The following is a 22,064-nucleotide window of genomic DNA, read 5'->3' on the forward strand; positions in this document are numbered from 1 at the left end:
ATGCAAAGTATAAAGCTCTAATCTGTGGTCTAATTTTTTTTCATTCATTCATTTGCTGTATCATCTCATTTCATATATTTTAATATTTTTTATTGCAACTAGACTTTAACATTACGTTCCTCTAAATGATATTTAATTATACAGAATTATGTAAATATCTATACACAATATTTTCATTAGTACATTTTTTTCATTAACTGTTACTGTATTCCATATTCTTATTATTCCTCCATTTTTTTTCTCATTACTAATTAACGTCTCTCTCTCTTAATTAATTTTATTGATACTATGTACACAAAACCTCTTTTGCTGCTATTTATTCTTCTTTGCATTTTTCTTTACCTTTATTCACAATTTTTTTCCATTCTTTTTTCATCATCTTTTTACACTTTTTTTCACCTATATAGTACCTGTTTTTTTCATCATCTATTCTTCTGTGAATTTATGGTATCTTTCACTGCGATAGGGAAAATACAATATATGTAGGTAATAAGAAGTAATCTAGCGAGGAGAAATGCAGGAGAAAACACTGTTTTCATGTTTTTTTTTGTCTTTTGGAAAATCTGGGAAAATTTTCTTTTTTTTTGGTTGTTTAATCTATGAGAAAGTTCATTGAAAATTTATTATTTATTTGTTGAAAATTTCAAAAAGTTTTTATCTATCAATTTTGTGGGAAAATTGAGGATTTTATAGGGGTCAAAAAGTGAGAAATTAAGTGTAAAAATAGGTCAAAAGGCTTATCTTTTAATTAAACGGATAAATGAGAATTTACAAAAACTATTCTTAAATTTTATTTCTTTAAATCAAATTAATTAAAAAAAAATTATTTGTAATTTTTAACTTCTTTGGGTCCAATAATTTCAAGAGCTTGTACTGAAATCTCAGTGACATCAAGAATTTCTTCTTTACAGAACACAACCAAGAAAATTAAAATGAAAATTAGTCGAAAGAATTTATTTTCAGAGCTCTCAAAATCCTCAAAGTAAATTTTCCCAAATTTTCCATGAATTTTCCTCCATTTTTTTCCCATTGAATTTTTCAAAATAAATTTCTTTTGGTACACAAGTGTGTACTGCAGAAGAAAAAAAAGAATTCAATATTTTTTCTCGATACATTTTGTGCTTCGTTTTGTGGGAGTTTTCGTGTCACATTTAAATGAAATTCATCCGATTCACCCTGTTATTCCATCGGCATTCCATAGAATAAATTTTATTATCGCTTTTTATTTGGTCACAATTTTCAAAAAGAAAAAAAAACTAAAAAACGAAACTTCTTGTTCTCTTCGGGTACATTGCGCGATACAATAAATTCATTTTATATCCATCACGCAATTCGATTGATAAATATTCAAAGAGAAAGAAAATTTGCAGCTTGATTTTTTTCAAATGTATTTTTCTGAGGGGCTGAAAAGTATTTTTTTTATCAGAGGAAAGGGGAATATTAGTGGCGGATTTTGAGCATTTCGTGAATTTGATTTTTTAATAAAAGGGTATTTTTATTTAAAATCAAAATGTTTTGACGGTTAAACAAACATTTTAAAGAATTTAAGAAACGTCAGTGCTGTCAAAGTTCTGTTAAAAACTCTGACATCTATTAAAAATGAAAAAGTTACAAAATGTTGAAAAAAAATTCGATTATGTGAAAAATCGTTCTTTCACGTCCAAAATTAATAAAATTTAATTTCAGCGTTGAAAGGTTTTTAAAATGTTAACTCAAATTCATCACAACTGTCAAATCCACCACTGTCAAAACTACCAAAAAATCAAATTCAAAAAATATCCGTTGCTAACGTTTTTTCCTTTAGCTTTTTATAATTTTTTTCTTCGGAGATTTTTACTTTTTTTGCGAGAGACAACAATAAATAAATGTTTATGAGATAAATCTTTGTTGACAAAACTTACATTTGAAACATAAAAGTTGTATCAATCAGGTTCAGCTTGAGGGGGCGTTTCATGTTCAAAAATTCACTATTTACGACCTTTTATTACAGTGAAAAATCAATGAGTCCATTATCACATTTAACACTATTTTTACTCACTTTTCTTCTATATAGAATTTTTTTCTTTTTTTCTTTAATTTAATTTACATTTTACTCGCTACACTGTTGTCCATTTATTTTTTTTTATAAATACTTCCGCGCACAGGGGGTTGATAAATTCTACGGAATTGTGCGCGGCTGTAAAATTCCGTTTTGAGGTTCAATCCCACGTCGGGGTGGTTGTGACGCCCCAAGAAATATACCCCCACTTTGTCAGTCTACTTGAGACACTCTCTCTTGTCCTTGGTTGCCCTTGCGTGCCTTCCCGGCTATCCGAATGCACTTCTTTTATTATTTTTTCTTTTCATTAATTATTATTTGGTTTCATCACTCCGAGCACTCCATTTTGGTATTTTTTTTTTATTTAATTTATTTTTCTTTAATTTCTTTATTCTTAATTAATTTGCAATTTAATTTTAGAGAGTGAAATCTGCATTAATTTGTCCACAAGTCCAGAGTTCAAGACACGCGTTCCCTTTTTAGCCCCACCTGAAAGCTTCTCTGTGTGTGTCCTTCACTGCAACAATGCACCGGATTTCTTACCCTGATTTTTTTTATTTTCTAATTTTTTTTCGTTTAATTCAGGAGCTTTTAGAGTTTTTTTTATCAAAAAATATTTATGAGTGGGTATCGCGCCTCGATGGTTTTTTTTGGGGGGCTTTTTAGAGTTTTTCTTTTTGTTGTCTGTTCAATCACATTTTATTTTATTGTCCAAAATTCTGTGGGCGTTAACGGGGGAGGGTGTCTCCGAGTTTTCGCGGCGGCAGCCGTGGAATCACGGTCGTATGAGCACTTGCTGGTCACTGGGGAGCTCCCCCATGGCGGCCAATGGTCATGGCTTAGTCGGCGCCCCGCCTGGGGATAGCTTAGCCGTCGTGGCGTCGCCTGAGGAAGTGCTTGAGGCGGACGGTGAGGCGCCCGGGGGTGGGGCTGTATTTGCCACATTCGTCGTGAGGCTGAGCGGTGCGAATGGCGGCTGGCCGGCAGCCGCTTTGGAGATCACGGAGCTTAGGGGATGATTCATTGGGAGGCCATTGTGGGCTAGACTAGCACCGAATGTTCGCTGATACGATTCAATGAGCGCCATGTCCGGCGGCCCCGCCGTCAAATGCGCCGGCCCGTAGAATGTGCGATAGAATTCAGGGCGGGCATACGGCGATGGATGGTGCAGGGGCATCCGCCCGGCCAGGGGTGACATGATCTTTCCGGGGCCACAGTACAGTGCCGCAGCTGCAGCCGCGGATGTTGGTGGTGGTGGTTCCGGTGAGTGGTCTTTGCTCTCCTTGCTCGCCATGTCGGCCAGCGACCAGATGCGGGGCTTACTGATGACGCTGGGGTTTGTGCTAGCACCCGGTGGGGGGCCTCCGTCGGGTGGGGAACTCGTTGGCGGGCGGAAGTGCAGGGCAGCCGGATGGAGGAGGGGATGATTCACTGTGGGACGATCGTACATCTCCGGAGAACCCGGACCGCTACCTGGTCGTGATTCCGACCACTCACTGTCGCGCCCATCGCCGGCACCCGATCGATCAAGCATCTCCAAACGATTTGACGGCCGGTCGCCATCTTCACTTGAACCTGTTCCTGAGTCCTTAGAATCTGTCCAAGGGTGGGAATAAATCAACGTTTATTTTTGTTAAATTGGTTAACCTAAAAACAAACTGAAAGTATTTTTAGACTTTTATCGAATAACATTGTTTATGAGATTCTTAGAAATCCTATCCAAATTCATTGAATTTTAAGGATTTGTTAACGATGGAGTCCTAACCTAAGAATCTTAGTGAAATGATCTAACCTCAAATATTTTTTCCCTTATATTTAAGGAAAATTTTCCAAAATAAAACAGGTTTAGTTTAATTTTCAACCTCTTATTCTTTTTAACTAAAAAATATATTAAAAAACTGAAAAAAACTATTAAAGATTCAATATTTTTCTTTTAAAATTCAACAATACGATATTTTTCAAAATTTAACGATCTTTATGCTCAAACTTTTTCAAATGAAGAAAATCTTCTTAAAGGAAAACTCACCTAATAAGTCTTTCCCATCTGTACTCTTCCTATCGTCGTCGTCTACATTGGCATCGTCGTCATCGACGCGATTCCGCGGCTCCCACGTCATTTTGTTCTCCTTCTTCAGCCGCCGGCGTGCATTGGCAAACCACGTCGACACCTGCGTCAGCGTCATCTTCGTTATAATTGCCAGCATGATTTTCTCCCCTTTCGTGGGGTAGGGGTTCTTTTTATGCTCATTCAGCCACGCTTTGAGGGTGCTCGTGGTTTCTCTCGTTGCATTCTTCCGGCGGGCGCCATTGAGGTCCATACCGTACCTGCAATAAAATAAAATATAAATAAATCTCTCAATAAAATGCCTGAGAAGAAGAAAAGAAATTTTCTCCACTCCTTGTGATGAGTGCAGAGAGAGAAACTTTTGCAATTTCACAGCAAAAACGGAAGGTCATGAAAGGAATTTAATTTTGTCAATTTCTCTCTCTCTCTTTAACTTTCTCCAAAAAAAATCCTCCATGTTTTCCTTCTTGTTTGGAAGCTTTGGTAGAAAAAAAGCTCCCTTGTGTGGGTGGATGGATATGGGAAATGAAAAAAAACTGTTTGTGTCTGTCGCGAGAGGAAAAATCACGAAGAGGTCAAAGTTCAGCCATCCGCCAAATCGGTAAACTTAAATGAGACTTTGGTACTTTTTTTCTCGCTGATCTTCCTTTTTTTCTTCGTGGGTTTTTTGTTGTTGCCAGGAGTAGATGATGAAGAAAGGGGCCCACCCTCGCCATGTTGGATCACGCACTTGTTTTCTCACTCTGACGCCTCCCACTGTCGTGACAACATCATATTGCTTTATGTTCAAGACGGAAGGCAAGATGTCTCAAATGCACGCAATACGTCTTTTCATTAAACACTTATTTTATTAAAGAACATTAACTGTTTGTTGAAAGGTTCTTGAAAGAATTTTTTTTACTGTAGTTTTTACTTTGATTCTTGATTAAGCAGTTAAAGAATACATCATAAAGTCATGAAGAATTTTGTCTTGGAGGTTTTTAACCAGAAAAATTTGCTAAAAGAAGTAGAAAAATTGATGGATGCGCCTGGTTGTTAGACATTTAGTTATGAGTTTGATTGAATTTAATTATTTTAAACTCCAGTGAAGGCGCCGGGTTGAGCTAAACCATATATTTTAAGAGATTTTGACAATTACTTTGCCATAATATTAAGACAAAAACTAATAAAGATAATTTTTTAGATAAATTTTCAGGCAAATAAAGGTTCTTAAGAAGCCAGAAAGGAAGAAAAAACATAAATATTAAGAATGAATCTTCTTGATTAATCTTAATTGCTCTCTTCAAATCATTAATTTATCAAGACAGATATGAAGACAATTTTTGAGCTGATTTTTCAAGCAAATAAAAGTTCTCAAAACACTGAAAAATGTAAAGAAAGATTATCTATTTCAGTCTGAATCTTTAAAATCCTTAATCATGTACTTAAGCCAAATAGTTTATTAAAAAATTGCCCTTAAAAATTATTCGAAATTTTCACACAAGATTGATTCAATATGGAGTCAATATAATTTCATGTAGATGATCAATTATTATGCAATTAGATTTGATCTTAGATTGATCAATCTTTGGTCAAATATTGATCAATCTAATTAATTCAAACAAAATTTTATTTGTGTTCTAATAAAATTCATTTTGATAACATCCAATGAAAGCTCCTCAAAAATAAACAAAAAGTGTGTCCAAAGCACCTTGCTGTGTACCATCAACTAGCATTACATAGCTTCTTTATTTTGCATGGCTGTCCTCCCCGCCCCCTGGGCCCCCTCAGAGTGCTCAGAGTGAGTTGTATTTGCAGACACAAACTGGCTGATTTTGATAAATTTTGCGCGAATTCAGTGATGCAGACGTGATCGCGTTATTCTGCGAGTGTTGCTGAACGAGGTGCTTAGCTCCGCGGGGCTTGCTTTAGAGTCACCATGACGACGATTAATCCATCCGAGTGAACTTCCATACAACCCGAATCATACGGCGCATTTATACCCCAACATACAGAGCACACATAGTTACTACCTCTGACTCAATTTCACCACCCACCCACCCACCCAATACATGTATGTATGTATGTAGTACCTCTCTGGAGTATCATCCCCATTAACTATCACGAAAGTTGCACACAATTTAGTGAAGCAGATGGTGACTTCCAGCCATGCCACACACTGTATATTTTGCAACGTGAAGCTGCTGCGCTCTGCAATCTGGGCTGAGGCTTCATTCTTTTTTTTTTACATCGCCCTGCCACCCTACTCTAGTGCTCCCAACCCTTTCCCTTCAATTCAGAGCGAGAGAGAGCTTTTTTGTCCGCCGGCTATACTGCTGCGGTGAGATTTAAAAACCCACAGAATGAGCTTTTTTACACAGACCCCCTTTTGGTTGCAAGGGAAAAAAAGCTGCGAGGGGAGACTCTGTATGATTCAATGCGAATGGGACAGAAATTCACGAAGCAGAACAACCTCTTGATGGGATTTTTGATTGCAAAAACGGCCGCAGAAATTCTTTGCTAATTTAATTATGCTTTGTTTTCATTTACCACACATGAGCTTTGAGTGAGCTTTTTTTGGCATTTTTAGTTAATAGTTAAAATTCAATTGATTCTGTCTGATTGATCAGTTACAAAGAGCTTTGAAGTGGTTTTTAGAGTTCATAAATTCTGAATTTTTGTCAATATTTGAAGGATTTTTCTTATAAATTGTTCGTAGTTGTAAAATTTCTGAGAGGAGAATGATCTTGATTTAACATAACGTCCAAATTGACATCTCTTGTTTAACGAATAATTTTTTTTTCTACAACATTTTCATTAAAAATTTTCCTAAACATTGTAAATGGTAAAAGAGACCATAAAGATGTAAATGCCACCACGTACGGAGATTCCTGACGACAATCTCCTTCGCACTGTATATGTAATTTATGCTGAAAACAACAATCACATGCGATGGGGGCGTTGTAATTAAAATTCTCAATTCCACTGCGAATTGATGTAAATGGCGTGTATTAATTTTACTCTTTTAGCCTCTAAAATCAATTAGACGAGAATTAAAATTGCTTCTGGAGACATTTGTTTAGTCGTATGTAAATTTAATATGTTGGAACATTTTGTATTCACATTGGTATGTTGCAGGTGTGATGTTATAGCTATTTAATAGTGTGACACACATTGTTGTGTTGTGCTGCCTCAAAAATGGGGAGACATTTATATTTTTCTATGCCCATACATTTTGGATGTGCTTATTAAGGTAACTCCACATAAACGAAGCGTGTGGTTGTCTCACTCGCTTGATTTATTAATCACTCATCTACTTATAGGAAGAGAAAAAAAAATTATATATATATTACACACCTTTTATATTTTTAACGCCTCTTTGTGCACGGAAGATGCCTGTGTGGTAGCTATCGAAGACCTTTGTGATCGAAGAAGACACACTGTGCGTGCCAAGATGTTCCAGACACACCAATATTTTGACTTTTGAGAGCTTTTAAAATCATTTGGAAGCTTTAGCAGCCGATATATGGAGGCGCCTGGTGAAGGGTATTTCTTTTGCAATTTAATGGTTTATTTTCTAAACTTCATTTGCCTGAAGATTGATCTCAAAATCTGTCTAATTTCTGTCATAGAATTAAAGCAAAAGAAATGCTAAAATCTCTTAAAAATTTAAAACTTTACATTATTGAATTATTTGAAGTACAGTGGAGGCGCCTAGTGGCAACCAGGCGTCTCCATTTGAATCTGTTATAAATGTTTAAAATTCTATTGAAAAGTTTAGCCCAGTAAACTAAAATTTCTATCAAATTCTGAACTGACTGTCTGACCACTAGGTGCCTCCATCAATTTTTTACTTCTTTTTTTTACTTAACATTTGAATAAAAATCATTAAAGATGGAAGCTCGTGATGGAGCAAAAAAAATATATTTGCAATCAAAATTTAGTTTTCCTTGCAATGGAGTCGCCTGGTAGGCATTGTAGTATTTCTAGTTCATTCAAAAATAAACAGAATAATAATATTTAAATTCCGCTTATAGATTTTTTGAAATGTTGAAGTGAAATGGAAGCGCCTGGTAAGTTTTATTATCTTATCAATTTTTTGTTTAATTTTCATAGCAGTGGAGACGCCTAGTTACAAAAAAGCGTCCCCTTTCCTTTCTTGAAATTTAATTTCTACCTAAAAACGATGAAGAATTCGTGAAAATCTACTTATTAATAAATTTTCAGTTAATACAGGAAAATCAAAACAAACATTGGTGTGTCTGAGACATCTTGTCTCCCATTTGTCCCCACTCTCAAAAAGTGCCCCAAACACATTTTTTTTTCTAAAATATATTCCCAGTTAATCAATTTGACGATTAATTTATTTGATTTTGAATTGGAAATTTTGCACGATGAATGTGAATAAAATTGCCAATTTGAACTTTTTCAATTGGAATTTCATATCAACACGGAAGGCGTGATATGTGTGGAGAAAAAAAAAACTTCAAAAGAAACAACAATTCCCTGCCACAATTCATCTTGTGGATTTTCTTTTCAAATAGATTGACAGTGGAGATTAGGAATTACATTTATTTTGGAGTTGTTTAGAAATATTCTTTATGTTCTTTTCTCGAAATGCATAACAAACATGTTATGTGTGGTTGATGCTTCGGCGCGGAATATCGATTGCAGCGTTGATTTATCAACACTCATGGCATGTATGACATACATAAAATGAAACAAACAACGAGAATTAATTGAAAATGAAGGGAGTTGAGAGCTTTTTAGCAAAAAAGAAAAAGTTCTCTTGCATAGAAGGAAATTAATTGAGGGCTTCTTAATTGAAATTTATTGACCAATATCGCAATGTAATATCGCGGTGAATTTATTAATTTTTATTGCGCAAGAAATTGTTATTAATTAGACTCGGAGACATCATATACATAGCAATTGGCGTTCGCAGAGGCGACAAATAAGCTGACTGATGGCATTCTTATGAAACCACCTGCTCTATATGGACTCAAAAACTCTCTAAAAGACACAACACAGAGGGCATCCATGAGATGTGTGGCACGGATGCGGAGTTACTCAAGCCTTTGCGCGGCCGTTGCTTCCTATGGGAACCAATTCTGATTATGAATTACAAACAGTCAGATGTTGTATAAAAATGACAAAGGAGGAGACACGCTCACAAAACGAACAAACGAAGAAGTAACATCGCAAGAAGGAAATGGAATGCTGCGAGTGGTGCGGTGTGAAGAGAAAGAGCCAAGTTGAATATGAGACATCCATGGAGATTTTCCGGTGATAAAACACCCATATTATACATTAATTACATTTTTAACGCAACATAAAATCACAGAGAGAAGAAGAAGCTAAAAGTGCTTTCAGGGAGCTCTCGCCATCACACTCAATTGTTTGGGGGGCTCTTGCGGATAAAAATGGGCGAATAAAGTATCGAAGTAATGGGCTATGTCTTGTCATATTTTCTTCCCCACAAAACAAGAAGAACTCTTTGATGGGCTTTCAGCAAACTGATGCACCTCACATGCTCAAAAAAAATTAATTAGTAGGTGTACAGCATGTTTTCTTTTCTTTCTCAATCCGTGTCTTTGTTAGCAACGGTAGGTGATGGACAATGATAAAGTAGCCACTTTGGATACACTGAGAAAAAATGAATTGAAGAAAATATTGTTTTTCTCTCTTTTAACGAAGAAAACTAGAATTTTTTTAAGAAGAAAAACGTTCAGAATAATATAGAAAATAATCAAAAAAAATCTTTCTGATCACTTTTCATTAATCTAGAGCGACACTTCGTTTGTTCTAGATATTTATAAATCTTCGTCTGAGCTTTCATTTAAGCTTAATTTTACCAAAATCGAACAAATAGAACCAAAGTTATTGACGATTTTGTGATTTATTCCCCAAATAAATCTTCAAATTAATTCATTAAAATAATTTCCTTAAGAGAATAATTCAAAAATTGCAAAAATCCTTTACAGGGTGAACTTATTAAATTTTCCTCTACCTCATAAAAATAAATTCCCTCAAAAACAAATACAAAACAGCCAGGAATATTTTGGCATAAAAGTTCTTTTGCATTTAAAAATCATTTCCAATAGAATTAAGCTATGTATGCAATGGAGGCGCCTGGTGATTCGGCTGTCGCATTGAGTTTGTCCAGGAGAGAGGCGGCTCAATGGACGAGGGAAGGCACTTGTCGGCATAACATAAGCCGCATGCAAAGGGGGGATGGGGAGGTAGGGGGTTGCTTGTGTGGAAAATGCGAGGAGACTCCCAGAAAAAGCCCACGATGTCCGTTCATCGCAACGCCATTCTGGATTTTTCAATTGAATGAACAACGATACATGGGCTGGGACAGCCGAAAGGTCCCTCCTGCCAGCCTCCACCTCCCGCCGCCGGACAATAGTGCCGGCGGGCTGTCGTTTGGATGTTGCAACAACACACACTGGGATGATGTTGTGTGTCGCTGGCATAATCCTCGGGACAGCTGATGGGAACGATGTGAAAATGGGGCTCCTCTGCGCATGTTGCACAGTATGCGAGCTTTTAATCCCCCCACATCTAAACAGCACAGCCGGAGCGTCCCAATCGGCGCTGGCACACCGATAAGAGGGAACTCAGAGAGGCAAAGAAGTAACTCCGAAGGAGTGGTCAATACTCGACATTCAATGAACTTTCGTGTCTTTTATTAATTTATATTTGTTGAGCCACATTTTCTCCATTAACTCACTCTCCCCTCCCCCACCCTTTTCACATCACCATTGCGCCGATTAATTCACTGCTGCCGCCACAGAATTCCATCCACTCCCAGAGTGGCCAAAAGAGAATTATGAGTTACACTTTTCCATGTCTTGTGGCTTAGAAGACGAGAAAAGATGGGCGCACAGGGAATTAAGAGAGCGTGAATTAAATGTTTCAGTTGTTCAACGTCAGATACAACAATGATGGTCACCAGTGTGGGACAACCACGCGTACAGCAAGAGATCACTTTGGGCATCACTTTGGGGTTTCTTGTTAGGGATTGTCCCACTCAAAAATTCATTATTCTTAATGATTTTTTTCTCTTTAACAATTCTTTTGTTGAACTTCAGCTCAATTAATGTTTAACATGCAATTCTTCTAATGAAAAATTGTGGCTAAACTGACTGAACTTTATGAGGTTTTGGATGAAAATTATTCATTTAACCCTTGAAGGATTTTGTTGATCACCGTGGCCAATTCTATGTTCTTAAATCTTGAAATAGTTAAAATTTATTTAAGATTTTGCGATAAATTTTACATCTGTGTTTAGGAAATTTCAATTACTTCAAGAATGTCCAAAGAAAACTTCAAAAAACATTTACTTTGTAAGAGAAAATTATGGTAAAAGTTTTGAGGTTAAAATAATCGATTGAAAGCTTTCAGTTGATTAAAAATTTGCTGAAGAGTTTAAGAAAAGCTTCAATGATTTTTAATGGATAATTTTTAATCAATTTAAAAGCTTAAAAATGCTGCAAGATGGCGCAGAAAATTCAACTGTAAAAGGACGCGTTTTTGGCGATCATATTGGATCTTTATTTAATTTAACTCTAAATCTCTTTAATTCTTCGCAAGATATCGATAGAGAGATCATCCCAAATTACTGAGAAATAATATTAAGGAAATAATAATTTATTTATTAAATTACTTGAAGCTTAAAAATGCTTCAAGATGGCGTCCCATTTTCCACTGAAAAGGACGCTCGGACAGCCATTTTGAATTAGTAAACACTTCACTCAAATATCTTTAAAATTTTCCACAGAAAATCAATCACAAATCCCCTCCAAAATTGCCGGGAAAATTACTAAAAATAACTCAAAAATGACCAATCAATGCGAGATTTCAATTAACATTTTACTTCCTCTTTCTGATAGTTTCCACTGACTTTAGCTGTTAATCTTCATTGTTGAAAAAAAGGAACGTCAATATTTGTCGCAGGGGAAGAGGTGGACCTCTCTCAGTCAGCGAAGGGAGAGATTTTTCATGATGATGTCAGGACAGAAGAGGGAATTAGGGCAGAGAAGTCGCAGATTTTGGGTGTAAAGTTGCGGAAAAAAATTGCCGGAATAGCAGGTGAAGGCTATGTTATCTAATTGGACGTCGGATTTATAATTCACTCACTTGTCCCTCGCTGCCATTCTGTCGTCACAGGGAGCGTAGGTTGGCAGCGAGGGAGCCTCTCCCCATTAACACAGCTTGAGGGGTTGTAGGCCGCGGGATTTTCATGGAAAAAGCACAGAACATGCAGGGAGGAGGTGAAGCTTTCAGCGCCTTGTCACAAAAGACCTCGTACACACACACGTCATGATGTGTAGGCACAACGCTAAAGGGGAGTGCAGAAAAGTTGGACTGTGTGTGACAAAAAATCATCCCCCCCCAAATGGGCCCACCCCCACATTGCCGAAAAATTCAATTGAGGCGTCTAAAAGCTCTTTCAGTGCCGTGTTTTGGGGTGATTTTTTCGATGCCTCCGTGCACACCACAATTCACAATGGAGGGATTTATTTGGACATTTACTAGACACTACCAGCGATTGATTTTTTTCCACCCACCCTCATGCTTCTTTTCCACCCCCCCAGAAGTGTTCCAATAGAAAAAAAATCCTCATATGTATTTTTGGAGCTTTTATTCCTTTTATTTATTTCTGAATTTTATTCTAGTTCTTTCTCCGAAAGAGAAGTTCAATAAATTCTTTTTTTTTGGTTTTTATTATTTGATTATATATGTAGGTAATTAAAATATTTGAAGAAAAGAAAAGTTGTCAATTCCTTAATCTTCTCATTCATTTTCATTTAAATCGAAACACTAATGCAACCGTTATCAAAACTTCTAACGACTCTCCTAATAAATTTAAATTAGCTCTCTACAAATTATTCATTTTGTAGAAGAGAATTTTTTTTCAATACCTATACCTACATAATAATTCAAATGGAACACAAAAGAAAGTTTCCGTTTGAATTGAATATTCAAATCTCGGGCAGAGAGCTTAATTATTTTGTTTGGCAAAAGACATATTAATTAGGTATAAAAGACCACAAAATGAAAGAAAAAATGAACGCATTAATTCTGGATATTCATTTCCAACGTAAATTATGACAAAATGCGATTATCTCTTCGCGAAATTGTTAGACTTTTGCCAGAGTCTCCCAGATATTCATCTGTTAAATGGTAATTTGGGTGCTTCCGAATTTTAATGAGATCATTTTTCACGAATCTTCCGCAGAGTAGCGAGGGAGGTGGCTCTGCACAAAGTTATTTTATTAAGTTTTTTTTTGCCTCTTGTTTGCGCCCATGTTGCATCACATTTTCATGATAATTTTCATGAATAAAAAATTCTTTTTTGGCAAAAATTTGCCGACTTTTGGGATCTTTTTTGGGGGCTTCCAGACATGGAGGTCTGGCTGGAATGAGCTGAAAAACATACGGAATAGACGTGCAGGATATATTCAACGGCAGAGAGACACTCAAACACGTCTTTATGAGTATATTCGCGCAACTGAAGCCACTTATGGGCCTCCAATTTCCGGTCACACATCGCGGGGAAGGTAATGTGCTGTGTTGCGCGTCTCTACAAGTCCACAAAATATGCCGCGAAGCTCAAAAATCAATGTTGACACGCAAAAGCAGCAATAATCGTTTTTATTGGTTTCCCATTTTGAGCTCATACTGTGTGCTATGCAACACCCCACACCCCCGCATTTTTTATAATCAATAACGTCTTGTTTAGATCATCTCTTACCAATCCAAAGCCATAGATACGGTGAGTATTGGCGATGAATAGTGATTCTTTTTTTTTTTAACTTTATTCCAAACTCTCTTCATGTCTCCTTTTTCGAAAGAACTCGTGTTTAACAATTACGAGGAATTGATTACTAATTCAAGCGAGGTAGTGATAATATAATAAGAAATGCAAAGTCACCAGCAGAAAAATCAATTGGTGGTGCACTTTAAATTTTTTTCCTATACAGCAATCAACGAGACTTCAAAGGGGGCTGATAAGTAGTAAATGATAGAACTTTTCTTATTTTTAACGTCTTATTTTTTTTAACGTCGTATAATTTATGAAATCTAAACAATTTTGCGAATGAATTTATTATTCGAAATCTGTTCGAATCTTTCGAATAAATAGAGTGAATATTCCGAATATTTTGAAAGAGAATAATGATTTTTTTTTCAAAAATTTAGAATTCTTTTAATTTCTTTAAGAATTTCATAAAAAATCGTTTTTGTGAAAGAAATTCAAGATTCTATTCAGAGTTTAAATCCTTTTTACTTATAAACTCACAATTTAATTTTAATTCTCCATCAGATGAGTAAAAAATTGAATCTACATATACGTATGTCTGAGCCAAAGTGACGTCATAAATGATATTTTTTTGATAAAATTCATAATCATTTTTTGAAGCAGAATAGAAGTTAATTACATTAAACAAAAACATTTTAAAAATTCTCGTTAAGAATCATAAAAAATATAATTTTTCAGAACTTGTCAGCCCCTTGAGAGTGATCAATATAAGGTAGTCAACCTCATGGTATGTACATAATTTTTTTGCCATGTTCCCTGTAAATCTCTTCCAATCAACACTTCCACCCAGAGGCCCAAATAGACAGTCGGATCACGCATTTGGTATGAAAATTTGGAAATAATTAAAATGGTATTCGTCTTTCTTTTTTCTTCTTCTTCTTCTTTTGCTTCCCTCCCTTTTGGTGCCTCTCTCGCATTTCTCATCACCTCCTGTCGTGCGGATATTATTATTTATTTGTATTTACAAAAGAAATCATTCCGTTTATTACAAACAGACGTGACAGATTTTATCGTACATCCTGCAACTTTCCTCCAACCACCAACAATATAATAAAATATTATTCGTCTCATGAATTTCTTCTCTCTCTCTCTCTCTCTGTCTTCTTTAAAAGAAAAACGAAGAGCGAGTCGTCCAAAAGTGACTCATTGGTGACATAAATTCATGTTCTTACCACAACGAAGGAGGATCGATATGTTATTATCGACTTGAACACGAAGAAATGTAAAAGATACCAACACCAGAGTTTCCTTTTCCTCCTTCCACCCTCTCCTCTCCTCGCGCACACCCCCACAATTGCCACTAAGTTAGAGTAATATGATGAGCTGAAAACCCAAATCAATCCACACCAATTTGTTATTTTCACACACAAATGTTTCCGCAATTAAAAGAACATTTTCAACAATAATTTTTCAACTTTTTTTACACCCACAAGCGGCCCTCCAGCAGCACGCGGTGTGTAGGAAAAAAAAACTCATGTCAATAGCAGATTGTAACGAAAATAGTTTCCTTACAAGAATTTTTTGAGTCATTTTTTTCGCTTTTTGTCTATCTTTGGGAACAAAGTTTGGTGCTTGTCTGTTAGCAGACTACAAGCTTTAACGTCTTGGAGATTTTTTTTGGATGAGGGGAATCATAAGAAAAATTAGAAAAACTTTAACTTACCCATTAAAGGGGTATCCAGCGAAGGCTGCCTCGTAGGAATGATAAACCGGATATGGCCATGGAGCTCCACCAGCTGCTAAATTCTCCTTCAGTTCCAGAGCTCCAGCCTGGAAGAAAAATAAAATATTTTAAAATTAAAAAAAAAAAAACTAGGAAAGTTCACTGTGGAGAAATAAAGAAATGTCCGTGGAAACTAGGAATTTTATAGTAAAAAATTTTTGGGTTATCATAATCAGAAAAAAATATTTTTTCAAATCAGAAAATTAATTTGAAAAGAGTTCGCAAATTGATAAAATTGAAGATTTATCAGATAAGAAGTTAAAGACACAGAAAAGGCATTTCCTACGACATTCCAAGGAAGTTTCCACGGAAAATATTAAAAAATCATCTTTTATGCAGAAAAAAACGAATAAAGGATCATCCAAAATCACCAAATATTGAATAGATTAAATATTTTCTACAACATTTTCTCTTTTGTGTGACTTTTTCTAGTCTCTCAACAATATAGCCCACTAGTTTGTCTCCTCGAAATCTCAATAATTCATCACATGAATCATGTTGAATATAAAGAGAATCTTTTTTTTTCTTCTCCTACAGCACAACCCAATTTATCTGCTGAAGAAAAAAATGTTCCACCCATGTAATTTTCGATGTAATTTAAAATAATCTTCATAAATTTTCTAGGCATGTCAAGAAAAGCAAAAAAAAGGCACCGAAATGGAGAGCTATAAGTGAAAGAGCTTGGTGAGACAAGTGTCAAGGGGTCAAGCTGCGTGTTATCGTAACGTTGGGTAGTATGTCTTGAAAAAGCAAAAAAAAAGACAAGAGAGAATGTTTGTGATTTATTTCAATGAACGCTGACTTATGGAAATCAATTTCGGAGCCGAATAACAAATTTCATTACAAGTTAACATTTATTTTCCGTGATAATACGCGTTGGACGTTTTTTTCTGTTTGTTCCTCCATCGCTTTGCTATTTTACATTGTCAAAGTATCAAAAGTTGCATGTTAATGAGTGATAGAGTGGCGGAGAGAAGGAAAGACGACACTATCTTGCCTATATTGCCTATCGTCACAGTTTCTTGTTAATGGTATATTATACATAATATTGGAGAGACACTTCTTATCTTGCATTTGCTATTCCATTTGGATTTTTCAGGCACCACCAGAGGGGAGAATTTTTAGTCTATAAAATGCAAGAAATTAAACTTCAGGGAAACGCTTTGTTTGCTTAGAGCGCGGTCTTGGGTGCTAAAATCGCCTCAAAAGTCTCTCTGTTGATGATTTTTGAGCAACATATTTTACTCAGAAATTCTTAATTAATATTTGTTTAATTTTTATGATTTTCAGTCGAATAAATCATCAAAAGTTTTTAAAAATTCTCATTCTTAAGTAAGTTACTAAAGTTTAATTTCTTATGCAAAAATCTCACATGGAAATAAATACGGAAAAATTACTGATTTCTCCACGGATAATTCCCAAGAACCTTCCACGGATATATTCTTAAATTAATAGATTTTTCCAATAAATCTTTGAGAAGGTTTAAAAGATAAAATTGAATTCAATTGAGATTAAATTTCAATCAAATCTGTTACAAAAAATTAGGAAAAATTGTTAGAAAATTTAAGAACATCCATGGATATTCCATTGGAAGATAGGACATGAATTAAAAATAAATTCAGCCTAATCTAGTTATTATAATTTTTTATCGAGATGTAAAGTGAAAATAAAACACCCAAAATTGAATTTAAAAAATTAATATAAATAAATAAAAAGAATCTGATGCTGCAAAGAAGAGTTCTGACTGTTTAATAGATACAAAGAAAACCTACATAGAACACTGTGGAAAAAAAAAAGGCATGAGAAATTAAAAGCTATTTTCCAACAAATAGAATGGAAGAAGAAAATAAGAACAATATAAATTCTCTATTCAACTTCTTTCCCCTGATAAGAACATCCCACAGCGATAGGAGTTTTCAATTTAATTGTAGTTGCCTCCCCGCCCCGTCCTGCAGCACCCGTAGTACGACCCTGGTTGTGTCTTTCGACACCATCAGCAACATTTATGGTCGAACTTTTAATCAGAAAAGTGCAAATTTAACAAAATATAAAATCACTATTTTACAATCTCATACAACAGCCAACAACGACGCACAGCTCTTATCAGTATTGAGTGTCAGGTAGTGTATTTTATTGTGTTTAATTTATTGGAAAATAAATACACATCGAATGGACTCTCTTGCAAGAAGTTGTGTGTGGAGATTCTCCCCCTCCCGCTCCTCTCTCCTCACCAATATGCCGACAATTTCAACATTGTATATAGTTGGATGATATTTTAATGAAAATCTCGCATTGCGTGGTATCGGTGCGATGAGTAATGGAAATAAAAACCACCATATGGAGATATCAAAAGTGCTGTTGAGGAGATTCGAGACGTGAATACCAAATTGAGTCAATTAATTGGATATAGTAATCAATTATTCCCATTTAGTGCCCCCATATCGCTTGCTGCGCATCCTCGTGAGCTCTCTTTTGCTATGTACATGTGCTAATGCTATGTATAATGAATCAAGCTATGTTCATGGATGATGGAGAGAGAGATAAAAAATTGAGATAAGAGAGGTACTTTGCTGGTTTCTTTGAATCCCTCTTACTCTGTGATTGGCCAAGGAGGATATTTCGACAACATTATTTGTGATTATTTGTGTGTCATCTAATATGTATGTACGTACATTTTGTATATAAATTCCCGCTAAAACGGGAGGGGGTCACCTACATTGCAGTGCAAAATTGCGCAAAATTTACAAAGTGGCGCGCAAATTTTGCAATTTACTCTGCAATATCCGTTTTAGTAGTATTGTAGAGAGATGAAGAAAAATTGAAAAGAAAATGAATTAAGGGGTGATTATCTGAGGGGAAAAAGGAACAAATATTCGTAATTTATAGAGCAAATATTTGCATAAATTCTGAATATTTATGAAATAAATTCTCTTCAAAAAAGAAATTTTTGAGTAACGTAAAACGTTTAAATTGTTTTTAAAAGGACCAACAAATCTAAAAAAAAAACATTAAACCACATAAACAAATATTCGGAATAAATGCTCAATTATTCCCCAGATAGCAACCCCTCCCCCGGCTGAACAGAGACGTACAAGAGTGACTTTTTATCTATACAAACTGTATGTATCTCCAATGGCATATCGCATCTTTTAATCTAATAACACGGACTACACTTGAGGTGTTTCACTTACGTGCAATAAATTGTCTTCCATATGCAAAAATTCATTGCAAATGGAAGGCTCTTTCTCCTCTCAATATCTTTTCCCGGCGTTCCCCTCCCCCCTGCCCCGCAAGATGGTTGAGGGAGATTGCAAAAAAGGTGGAAAATATTTATGTCTTATGTATGTCATTCGTCGATATGTTTGTCTTTGCGATATGCATATTCTCCTCTCGGCATATGAATGTTTCGCATTATCATTGCCATGTTCTTTTTCTATACAAAATGCGGCAAATCATCAATGTGTGGCTCTACGAATGGAAATTTGTCGCGGCGCCACAATTCTCAATGGCAAAACATACATATTGAGAATTTTCTCTCTCTACCTAGAGTTTCCTTGGCTCTCACAATATTATGTAAGAAAATCTGAGAATTAATGCTTGAAGGAAAATAAATCTGGCAACGAATTTTGAGGGAAAAAACGTTCCAAGAAAAAATCTAAAAAAAAATCTTCTAGGATGGGAACTTCCGAGGATCTTTTAAGGAACAATCTGTTAGGAAAAAAAATATTCTAAATAAAATTCTAAGAAGAACCTTAGGACGAAAATTCCCGGGAAAGATTAAAGAGTGAAAAAAAAAATCCAAGATAAAGCTCCTCCTCTAGAAGAAATAAAAATCAACAAAATGTTCTATTTTAAATTCTTTTGTAGACAACGTGAAAAAAAATTGATCAATTTGTAGTCAAAGCCCACAAAAAAAAAACAGAAAGGAAACCCAAAATTCTCTGAATTGCCCCATCAGAACATTCATATGGCCTGCAGCCCACCGGAGTGCAAGAAAATTAATCCACAAACATCCAAAATCTCCCATCTTCAAACCAATAAAAGAGAAGAATCTCTATTTTGGGTGAGGAAAGAAAAAGAGCTGAAAAGGCGAAACAAATTTGGAAGGAAAAGAGATGATTTTCTCCACTAATAATGGCAATAATGGGGCGCATGCATCGTAAATTTGGAGTTAATTTGATAAATCTATTAAGATCAATTGGAATCTCACGGGCTTACCATAACAATGTGAGCCACACAAATATTTTCCTTCACACCCTCCGAGAAAAAAAATGGCTGCAGCACGTCTCAAGAAGCGCTATAATCTGTTATTTACAATCGCTCTTCATTTCTCTATTTTTTTGTTGTTCCTTTCAAGGGAGGGAGAGAATTTATCTATTCGGGGTGACCACACCCGAATTAGCCATCAGGCTCTCCTTAGAGAGCCATCGTGCGCGCTATATTAACATCCACATCAAAACCTTTTGGGCCCACATTGCTTTTATTACACATGCCGCCCAAAAGGAATTTATTACGGTCATTTATTCCATATAATTCCCCTAATGGGTTTCGTTGTTTGAATTGTTACTTTTTTTCTACTTTTTTTTTCCCCCAGAGTTCTTTTGCTGCTTCTATAAATTGATAAAACGGTTACAATGTTACCTGGGCTTTTACACCTGTCGTGAGTTTTGTCCGAGAGATTTGCTAATTTGTTGAATTTTTTTTTTAATGAGGATTTTATAAATCTTTAGATGCGTTTTTTTATTATTTAAAAATAAACTATGATCTTTAATGTAAAAAAAAATAATTCAGAAAATCTACAAGAATGACACGATTTTGAACGTTTTGAATAGAGTAATAAAATCAAATCGTCGCTGAGAAGTTCGGAGCACACTGAAATATTTTCTGAAGCACAAGGAATATTTTTTTTTTACAATTTATGTAACAAAGTTTGTCACATAAATAAATTCTTAAAGTTTTCCTTTAAACGAATTTTTTGAATTTTATGAAATTAAATTTTGTTATGCCTATTTTAAAGCAATTAAGAAAATTTTCCGAGTTTACTAATTAATAAGCAAATCTGGGTTAAGTTTCATTAAAACAAATTAATTTATTTTGTATTATTTTTAAAAACATTCCTTGTAAAAAATTGTGATTATTTTCTTAAGTAATTATATCGAGGGTTGGAAAATATACTATACTAACTCATTTTTGTTGATTTTCAGGAGAGCGATTTGAAGTTTGAGATTTACATTGCTTCTTATGTAAAATTTTTTACAGTTTTCTCTGTAACTTTGTAGGGAACAAATATTCGAATTTGTCCTTTTGAGGGAAGATGAAGGACATCAAAAGCTATCAAATACCTTAAGAAAATTAATTGTTTCTCCCTCCAACGCACATCAATCTAAAAGCCAAACTTTTGAGGCTTTACTTTGGGGGATAAATTCACATATAGAGATTCCCCCAAAAAGGGGTTAAAGTCATGAAATTTTCACGCGATTCCACATTCGATGAATGCTATCAATGAAAATTGAATGAAGTACTTCTATGGGGGTGGGTGGGAGGATGCAGAGATTGTGTGTGTGTGATTAAATCAAATCACATTCAGCACAAGAGGAGGGTATCCCGAGATTGGGGGATGTGTGTATCAAAGTTGTGAATTTGAATCTCATGCATATGTCAATTGGGGGGCATGTCGCACAGAATCCTCGTACAATGTTTGAGCAAATCGGTGTGCGTGCGGGGAAAAACTGGGGCTTCTCTCGGTAAATCTATCCTACCCCCAACCCCATCCCCTTCCCTCCAGGATAAAGTACCACCCATAAAAGCCAATAGAAGTTCGACATGGTACTCCCGACTTGTAGCACTTTCGATGCTCGTATTTATATTCCCGCAGTCAACATGCCAAAAAGCCCGCACCCCCCACACCTGAGCTTTACTATATATGTACGTATGTGCGCGCGAGATGGAGGACCTCCAGCACATGATTTGGTTTTGTTAACCTATCCCCCACTACATCACCCGTCGTAGCCCCTCAGGTACCAAAATATACAAATTTCCACCCTCGCACGACAATTTCCCTCAGGGAGCTTTCTGCCACCTCCCCCCCTCAGAGGGTGCTCTGCTTCGGAACAAAGTGGAATATTTTCAGCTCCCCGTCGCAGTCACTCATAATGTTCAACACACATTATTTCCACGCTTCTCTCAGTGTTTAACATCCCCTGTGGTATGTTGAGCTTTTGCACTTCAACCAGAAACTTGGCCATCATCGCCCAACCCTTTGGGGTGTCCTCATCAACCCACATACACACTTTTCAATTGGTGGGGGGGGGGCTCTGTGGCAGAAACAACCCCACCGACAACTTGCACTTGGATGTGCTGCAAAAGTTGCTCCCATATACAGCAATGTCCTTGCACACGAGCTTTCTACTTTTCCCACTGAACACTGATA

General features: G+C 35.8%; 1 protein-coding gene across 2 annotated transcripts in view; it reads right to left on the reverse strand.

The window, feature by feature from the left end:
• Positions 1 to 23: 23 nt before the first annotated feature.
• Positions 24 to 22,064, reverse strand: part of LOC129793621 (homeobox protein caupolican) — a 45,880-nt gene continuing 23,839 nt past the window's right edge. The window contains exons 3-6 of one of the 2 annotated variants that reach the window (XR_008750947.1): positions 15,575 to 15,681; positions 4,065 to 4,363; positions 1,902 to 3,634; positions 24 to 457 (exon numbers count right to left, since the gene is read on the reverse strand). Coding sequence is in view for 1 of the 2 variants with exons in the window: in XM_055833776.1 (XP_055689751.1) it covers positions 2,871 to 3,634; positions 4,065 to 4,363; positions 15,575 to 15,681 (1,170 nt within the window). In the remaining variant the exon portion in view is untranslated. Of the gene's footprint in view, positions 3,635 to 4,064; positions 4,364 to 15,574; positions 15,682 to 22,064 lie in introns of both variants that reach the window. The other variant, XM_055833776.1, reaches the window with a different exon arrangement.

The sequence above is a fragment of the Lutzomyia longipalpis genome, chromosome 3 (genome assembly GCF_024334085.1).
Source record: "Lutzomyia longipalpis isolate SR_M1_2022 chromosome 3, ASM2433408v1".
NCBI classification, from domain to species: Eukaryota; Metazoa; Arthropoda; class Insecta; order Diptera; family Psychodidae; genus Lutzomyia; species Lutzomyia longipalpis.